The sequence below is a fragment of the Primulina eburnea genome, chromosome 12 (assembly GCF_022965805.1).
Source record: "Primulina eburnea isolate SZY01 chromosome 12, ASM2296580v1, whole genome shotgun sequence".
Classification (NCBI taxonomy): Eukaryota; Viridiplantae; Streptophyta; class Magnoliopsida; order Lamiales; family Gesneriaceae; genus Primulina; species Primulina eburnea.
In genome coordinates, this window is record NC_133112.1 from 1,108,233 (window position 1) to 1,116,813 (window position 8,581).

The window sequence follows — 8,581 nt, forward strand, 5'->3', positions numbered from 1 at the left end:
ACAATGTTTAGTAAATAAATCATGGTTGACCATAATTATCACTCAGTACGTGTGTCATGTGATGAATAGATGAAAATACTACCGATAAAGACAACATCTACCAATTATTTGTGTACAAAATATATATTAATTAAAAATACGTCGAATGAGCTTAGATTACTCACACCCCCAAAACGAGTTGGATGCATTAAGCATTTATGTGGCAATCAAGATCAGCCTCACGAAGTTTACGTGTTTATAATTAATTCACTAAATCTGAAATCATCACACCTACAATCCAATCAAATGCGAGAGAATCAATATATTTGTTTTTTCCACTATATTCTTTTCTCGAAATTCAGGAAATTATTGTTATTATTTCTTTTTAAAAAAAAAATAAATAAAAGCAGACGTAAGATATAATTGAGTATTGAGTGAGTCTCATGTGAGACGTCTCACGGATCCTAATCTGTTAGACGGGTCAACCCTACCCATATTCACAATAAAAAGTAATACTATTAGCATAAAAAATAATATTTTTTCATGGATGATCCAAATAAGAAATCCGTCTCACAAATATGACCCTTGAGACCGTCTCACACAAGTTTTTGTCTTGATTGTATTTTGTTTCCAAATATAATGTATTGTTCTATTTACCACTAGTTTTTATCATTTATATTTTTGCTGATATCTTAGAGCCACTAATTTTAGTTTCGAAAATGTATAAAAAAAATTCTCCAAATACCTTTTCGGATTTTCCCTTGATTATTCTCTTTGTAATATAGATAGTAAAATAAATCTAAGAAAATAAAATTAGAATAACAAATTAGTTCAACATAATTTTTTAATATTAAGAATTTACTTTGACAAATGGCGTGCCAAATATGATCACATACATTATAGCTGTGTAAGTAAACAAAGTGGGAATAAGTGAACAATTAAATATGACTAAAATTGAAAAAGTATTTATATAATTGATAATATGTTTAAACTTGAATTTATATACGTGAATAAGATCGACTTGATCATGCAACGAGGAATAATATTTTTGACATAAAAATTAATATTTTCAGAAGTCGTGTCATATATATATATATATATATTATAAAATTATCATGTAAAACGATCTTATAAAAGTTTTTGTAATTTTACTTAATTTATTATTATGTGTAAAGGAATAACAAATCTGTATAATTGAGATTAAAATAATATTATTATTAGAAGTTTTGGGACTAAGCGTCGAAATACGATGAACAAAAAATATTACTGGACATTATATATACAACAAATGAGCCCACGAATATTCTTTCCATATTTATGTGCATATAAATTTATAATATTTTACATGATATTTTAGAATAGTAATGCATGTTATTAAGTTATTCAAATTTATTATTAGAAACTTAATAATAATCGCGGTAAAAACTATCATGATGCCTATAATTTTTTTCCTAAAATATTTTTGGTTAATATTAAATTGAAATACTTAAAAATAAAAATATGGGAACTAAAATTATATGACATTTTTTCTGCTCTCATCTACTATTATGAAATTTCTACAGGCAACAAGTTCACAAAAATAATAATAATAATAATAATAATAATAATAATAATAATGGTTTCGAAAAATAATTAAAAAATAAATAAATAATTTATAATGGGAAGGGAACAAATGAAGAATTTTTCGAGATTTTTAAGTTCTGAATAGCAGAGAAAATAAGGTTTCTTTCGTATTCTCCCAAACAGACCCTTCCCGTCGTTTCTCTGTGGCCTTCAGCCATGGCTTCTTTCCCTCAAAATCAATTCCAACAATTCCTTCAACATCCACAACAATCCAAACCCTACAGGTGACTGATGATTTTGAAACGCAAGCTCGTAATAAAGCCCGATATTTCTTATAATTCTGTAATCTGTTTTCAAGATTCTTTTTTTTTTGGGGTTTTATTTCACAGAATTTTCTGTTGATTTAATACTGTATTTGTTCCCTTTTGCAGAGATTTGTATAACAATAACATGGAGGGTCAGATTTCGCAGCAAGTGACCTACTTTAACACCCCTAATCTCCTTGAACACCATCCCCCTTACATCCCTCCCTGTATTGTCTCTGATGTTTGTCTAACTTCTATTTGTTCATGAAATTTGAGCTGTGTCTTCTCCCCTAACGCCACTTTCTCTCCTTTTTTCCAGTTCAAGTTCAAGGGTTGGCTCCTGGCCCGGTTGAAGAAGAAATCGGGCTCGATTTACAGTGGAATTTCGAGACGGAGCCCCAGAAAAAGAGGCCCAAAGAACAAGTGTTCCTGGAGAACAGTAATGATTATAATAAGAACAATAGTAACTCCCAGATATCCTCTGTGGATTTGTTGCAGGCCCGATCTGTGTCAACTGGGCTCGGGCTTTCATTGGACAACAATCGATTGGGTTCTTCAGGTGACACGGCTTTGATTGGGCTTGTTGGGGATGATCTTGAACGCGAGTTGCAGAGGCAGGATTTGGAGTTTGAGAGATATATCAAACTTCAGGTAGGATATAATGGCTATTATTTTTATATTTTTTTTTTCTGAATGTTTGTGTGTGTTTGTTTGCTTTTTTTTCCTTTTTTCCCCTCAGTTGTGATTTAAGTATTTGGTTATTATTTGAACATTTTTGCTCATTAATATATTGTTTTTTTTCCTTGCGAGTGTTTTACAGTGCTGTGAGGAAGAAAATTGGCAACTTTGACGTACTATGCATGAATATTGAAAATATAGTCTCAAGTAATGCCATAGTATTTAAAACCTATGAGTTATGCGCTAAGATCAGAGTTTGTCAGCTCAGTCATTGCTCCTCAACAGAAACAGAGATGCAGCTCCTTTTTTCACACCTTAACCATAAAGCCGATAACATTTGTTTTACTGTTATTTGATAGTCTGCAAAAGACTCGTAGAGTTTTATATAATGAAATTTTCTTCGAATATTTAGATCATGTGTATATTATAGCATATCACTTAATAAAGTTTGTGCCTCCCGGTCTTGGACCTATGCTTTACCATATTCATGGTCTTTAGTGTGTCTTTTGCATCAAATGACTCTGAGTTATCTTAGTTCATATGATGAATACCAATGGTTAGTCATTTATGTTTTAACTGATTTCCTCATGTTCTTGTTGATATGCGGTTAGTCATTTATGTTTTAACTGATTTCCTCATGTTCTTGTTGATATGCTCCAGCTCACCTTATGTGACTTTGACTTTGTTATAAGATTCCATACGGGAAAATGTATGTGTTTATTATTTATGTCGTCTAGATACAGTAAACTCCCAGTTAAGTTAGATAGAAAATCAAAATCAAAATCCTAGTTTCAGATTGTCGTTGAAGTTAACAAAGCACTGTAGTTTCTTATAGTTTATTTACCATGCCTTGAAGTGACAAGGCTTCACATAGGCAAACCTTTGATAATCGATGACTTTTCTGGCATGACAAATGTTCCTAACCTGGTCAGAAAACAGGAAGTCATGTCATTAGTTTTTAAAGCTTTGATTATGTATAATCTCAGTTGCCTTGCTGTTTTGAGGTGAGGACTCCTACTTGTGCTGTATTGGGTGGGAAGAAGAAAGTTCTTTAGAGGGGTTCATAAATGGCTGACTTAGCCATATTAATGGCTGTTCATATTTTTTGTCACAAGGCACATATAGATAATGTGCTTATGGGTCTAGGCATGTTAGTTTGGTTTTGCTTTATGATTTTCTGGTAAAAATAAGAATTATTAGATTATTTTTTGAAGCATCCTATAATCAATTTGCAAATATTCTCAAAGCATTGTTCTTGTAACTAGTTCTCCTACTCTAAACTTCATTAATTATTAATATATTAACGTTGAGAAAGTGACTGCATTCTAAATTAACTCTTCGGTTTAAAATTAAAGCCCCCAATCATTTAAGAAAAATGGTCTTTTGTAGTTTGCACTAGGACGAATTTCCCATTCGTGGTAAACATGTTAGCAAATATATTTTTCAATAACAGCAAATAATCACTTTAACACACTTTCTTTTTGTAAAACGCTTGGAGATCTGACTCTAAGTTTGTATGAGAATCTTGTCCAGTGTTTATGCTAATATTTTAGTCCATTTAAAGTAGGTAAGTTCATTTAACTCTGGTTTTGGCATTAATAGATTATCATTGCTTACTTATGGTAATAGGGTGATCGTCTGAGGCAAGAGATTTTACAGAAGTTTCAAGCAAACCAGCTGCAGACCATCTCATATGTAGAGCAAAAGGTCCTACAGAAACTCCGGGAGAAAGAAGCGGAGGTGGAAGATATCAACAAGAAGAACATGGAGCTGGAGTTGCGAATGGAACATCTCGCTTTGGAGGTCAATACCTGGCAACAACGTGCAAAGTATAATGAGAACATGATCAACACCCTCAAGTTTAATCTGCAGCACGTTTACGAACAAAGCCGAGACAGTAAAGAAGGTTGTGGAGACAGTGAGGTAGATGACACAGCCTCTTGCTACAATGGTCGTCCTGTTGACTTTTGCCCTTTTTTCAAGGATGTCAACGAAATGAAGGAGATGATGATGTGTAAGGTTTGTCGAGTTAAAGAAGTGTGCATGCTTCTTTTACCTTGTAAGCATCTGTGCCTGTGTAAAGATTGTGAAAGTAAATTGAGTGTTTGCCCGTTGTGTCACTCCTCCAAGTATATAGGAATGGAGGTTTATGTGTAATTTGATGCTATGAATCTGATGTAGCATTGTGTTGGATACATTTGTCAACCGTTCTATAGTAGTAAGACTGGTTCTTAACTAGAAGGAAAGTTGACATGTGTGTGCCTGAATCACTTTGTTTAACCATCTTAAGCGATTATTATAATGTTATTTCAAGTCGACTTTCGACATTTTATATCAGTAGCTTCTCGATGAGTCTGTGTACCTTTTGTATGGGATCTGTGATCTTTCTGTGACGAGCTGCGTTTATGTATTTGATGGTATCTGTAATCTTTCTGTGACGAGCCGCATTTATGTACTTGTCTTCTGGTTGATTGGTAGTGAATCATAATGCTTGTCGTCTGGATGATTTGTAGAGGATCAGTTCGAGCTTGTCGTTTTAACCGATTGAATATGCTATGAGTTTTGATTGAAAGTGACTTCAGTTGGAGTTGTTTTGTACAACATGTTTGTATAAATCAAAGTATTCAAGAACTAAAAAAAACAAAAAACAAAGGAGAGACGGAGAAGCACGAAGAGCTAGATATAGGCATTAGGCAAGCCCAGCCCTCATGAAGGGGTCTGAAGTGGAGCTGCGAGCAGAGAAACAAAGGGAGGTCGAAGTATGTTCGATAACTTCCGTTTCTGATACAACCATGATACACTTTCTGGTTGCCTACATGAAATACATATAAATTCTGTATAAGATACATTCATTATTCACTCATTTTACCCAAATCAAAAGACGCGCGTTAATAAGTAAATTAAGTTTTTTTCTTCTTCTCAATTTTTAACATTGCAATCCAATCGCTGGATTTGGACATAATGACATACAGTATCGAAATACTAATAAATTTATCATACATCAAACATTTATGACAATATCTACTACCACAGCTTAACTATCGTGAAATATAGAACTGGGATATCACATCGACGTTTAGCACTGGATCCATGATGTGGGCTCCAATTTAATCATGAAAATTCCCTTCTTTTTCTTCTCATAATATTTATCGTCCACAGTATATAAAAAGAAGAGAAACAAGAGAGAAAAGAATATCGGGTATGCATAATGCATGTGATCTTACAGCCTTTATGTTCCCCCTCTTATTGCAATATTCTAAAAAATCATGCAAAAGCCACCATTTTCATTTCATCTCCTTTCTTCCGACGATCTACTTTTCTGTTCAATCATTTTTTAGACCGTACATTATTTTTTTTTTGCTGGATCTATTCTAAGCCAGAAACGATGAGCTCTCTTTTCTGTATTTAAGATAAGCACACACACACATAAATCTAATATCTCCCAACTCTCAATCTTTCAGTTTCGTGTACTGTAATTAATAGAATTATTTGGTATAATTTTTTTAGACTAAGTCACAGTTTACTACAACTTTTGGTTGCATACACATTTTATAAAGGAAAAAGAAAGAAAGGAAAAGGAGAAAGAAAGAAAGATATTGTAAGATTTTAAAGGGAAGAAATCAAAGGAAACAACAAATTAAAGGTAATAAAGAAAGTGTAGTAATGTTGCTCTCTGCTTTTAACGCATCTCTAATTAAAGAGTGTTTAAGAAAATGGGTTCTCTTTATTTGATTAGAAAGAATGAACCATGCAAGTTTTTATAACTTTAACCCTTTAGTATGGAAGACTCCTTTTGGACCAATTCATGATGCATAGGCTGCTAGGAATTGTAAAAATTCGTCAAAACAGAGCATGGGTTTCGGTTTGAATACGAAAATAAGTTCTGAAATTATATTTCATTTCTTAAAAAATAGAATATTCAATAATCTATACTGTATCAAGTTGCATATATGCATGCATTTGAATTTGAATTTGAGTTTCACCCGAGGAAGTTGCTTTTGTAGTGTTTTCTTAAAGGAAACTTTTGCATGGAGAAATCATCTTTTTACTATCCCGATTTATTCCAATTGCTTTCCCCTCCAATCACTACAATACTACTTTCTATTCCATTTTTCAAATTTAATTCGTGTACGTGCACTTTTCTTGGAACTGATCATACCGATGGTGCTTGATACCTGGTCATTTCGCACCCTAAAGGGTTGACAAAGTTACATATAATGGATACACAAATGTGCATTGCTTCCGAGAAAGAGAAAAAAATGCACCATTTTCACCAAATTTTACCTCACTTTAATTCATCAAATTGAGTTCATATATACTAACGAAGCAAAGATATATATTAAACAACGAATAACAAAATCTGAGACTGGTTATAAATATGACTCTCATGTACTCAACACGTGACCAGCTCAAACAAAAGTGGTACTTAGCTTCATTAGTTCAACTTCATCCTATACATTCACCATGTCCTTCCAACTGGTGCACTACTTTTTTCTGCAGTACATATTCTTCTTGTTTCAGACTCACGAGTATACGGGATCTGGGAGTTATTTCAAAATCCAGTGGATATTGTTATAAACACATACGACTTCAAATTAATCAACTTATTTTCATGCCCTCTAGACTTCACATTCAAGACATTTTCAGGTTAATCCACCCGAAGATCACTAGCTAGTATTGATAACGACACTCGCAACTAAAGTACGGCTACGGATAATTTTGATCCCTAGCTCCCTAACTTTATTTCATTATGTTGAGAATGCAACTAAAGTCTAACATTGAAAATATATGGAGAAGATCATTTGTTTATAAAATGGAAGATATCTTCATTGTTATGCGACCTTTTAGGTGAAATTAAAAAACAAATTCACGAAAGTTTATGCCAAAATTGAACTTTATCATGATATTATAGATATATGTGACTTTTAATATATAACAAGTGGTATCAGAGCCACAATCTAGATCGTGCCATGTGGATGGAATCTTCGGATACATACTTAAACGAAGGAAGTGAATGCTCCAAGTAAATTCGTGATGAGATCGAAGCAGGTGATGCTTCAAGTATTTCACATAAGATGTGTGTGCTCCCAGTACAATGAAGATGAGTGATCTCGCTTGGAATATATAATCCTTTAAGTAGAGAAGATGGACGAATGAGATTAAGGGAATACCCAAACCATGAAAAAAATGGTGGACTTTTGTTTGAGACGATGATTATTGAGAATACAATCAAAGTCTCACGTTAGTTATACATAGAAAAGATCGTATGTTTACAAAATGAAAGTTATTTATTTTGATATGAGGTATTTTGTGTAAAACGCTAAAATAAATTCATATAAATTTATACTCAAAGTGGACAATATCATTGTGAAAATATATGACTTTTATGCTATGTACAAAGTATATATGACAACTCAAGTTTTGCCTCTCGCCCTGCAGAAAGAGCCAATACAGTGTGTGAAAGAGAGTTTGAGAAGCCATACAACAAAGAACCTTGCAGCTTGTCGTGTACCGTTATCTTATTTATTCTCCCTCTTCACAACTAGCTGGCTTTCGGCCACTTACATTAGGAAACCGTGCCTAAATTAATATATAGATATACACACACACATACATATATATTCACATTTATACTATACCACCATAAAAAGGATGCTACAAGCAAGACTTGAAAAATATTTTTAATTTCAAATAAGTTATATTAGTCAAATTAGCCATCAAAGTTTGTCAGTTTTGTGTTATGGTCATGTATATTCAAATTTAGCTTTTGATCATGTAAGTTACGTCGTGTTTGAACTTTGATCATTTTTTTAGGAATGATGATGTGCCATCAGACACGTCGACATTTTCTTATGAAAATAGTTTTATACGTCAAGTCATAATTTTTTTTAACTTAAATCTTTTTGAACTACTATAAAAGAAGTTTAAATTTTAAAAACTCGATATACAGAAACAATATAACCGATGAGAATCATACAATATATCAGTTTTTGTCTGAGAGGGAGAAGTATGTCTGAAGGTTGCGTTGGTTTTAGCGTGAGGTCATGTGTTCAAAG

At 32.9% G+C, this 8,581-nt stretch overlaps 1 protein-coding gene across 1 annotated transcript; it reads left to right on the forward strand.

The window, feature by feature from the left end:
- Window positions 1-1,656: 1,656 nt before the first annotated feature.
- LOC140807111 (probable BOI-related E3 ubiquitin-protein ligase 2) lies at window positions 1,657-4,852 on the forward strand. Its single transcript, XM_073163815.1, has 4 exons — window positions 1,657-1,826; window positions 1,974-2,074; window positions 2,167-2,498; window positions 4,155-4,852. Exons 1-4 carry the CDS (start codon window positions 1,759-1,761, stop codon window positions 4,680-4,682), a joined length of 1,029 nt encoding a protein of 342 aa, XP_073019916.1. The 5' UTR covers window positions 1,657-1,758; the 3' UTR covers window positions 4,683-4,852.
- The last annotated feature ends 3,729 nt before the right edge of the window (window positions 4,853-8,581 follow it).

Coding starts and splice junctions, on each gene's coding strand:
- LOC140807111 (XM_073163815.1), top strand. CDS start 1,759: ATGGCTTCTTTCCCTCAAAATCAATTCCAACAATTCCTTCAACATCCA. Junction 1,827..1,973: donor CAACAATCCAAACCCTACAG/GTGACTGATGAT, acceptor TCCCTTTTGCAG/AGATTTGTATAACAATAACA. Junction 2,499..4,154: donor AGAGATATATCAAACTTCAG/GTAGGATATAAT, acceptor TTATGGTAATAG/GGTGATCGTCTGAGGCAAGA.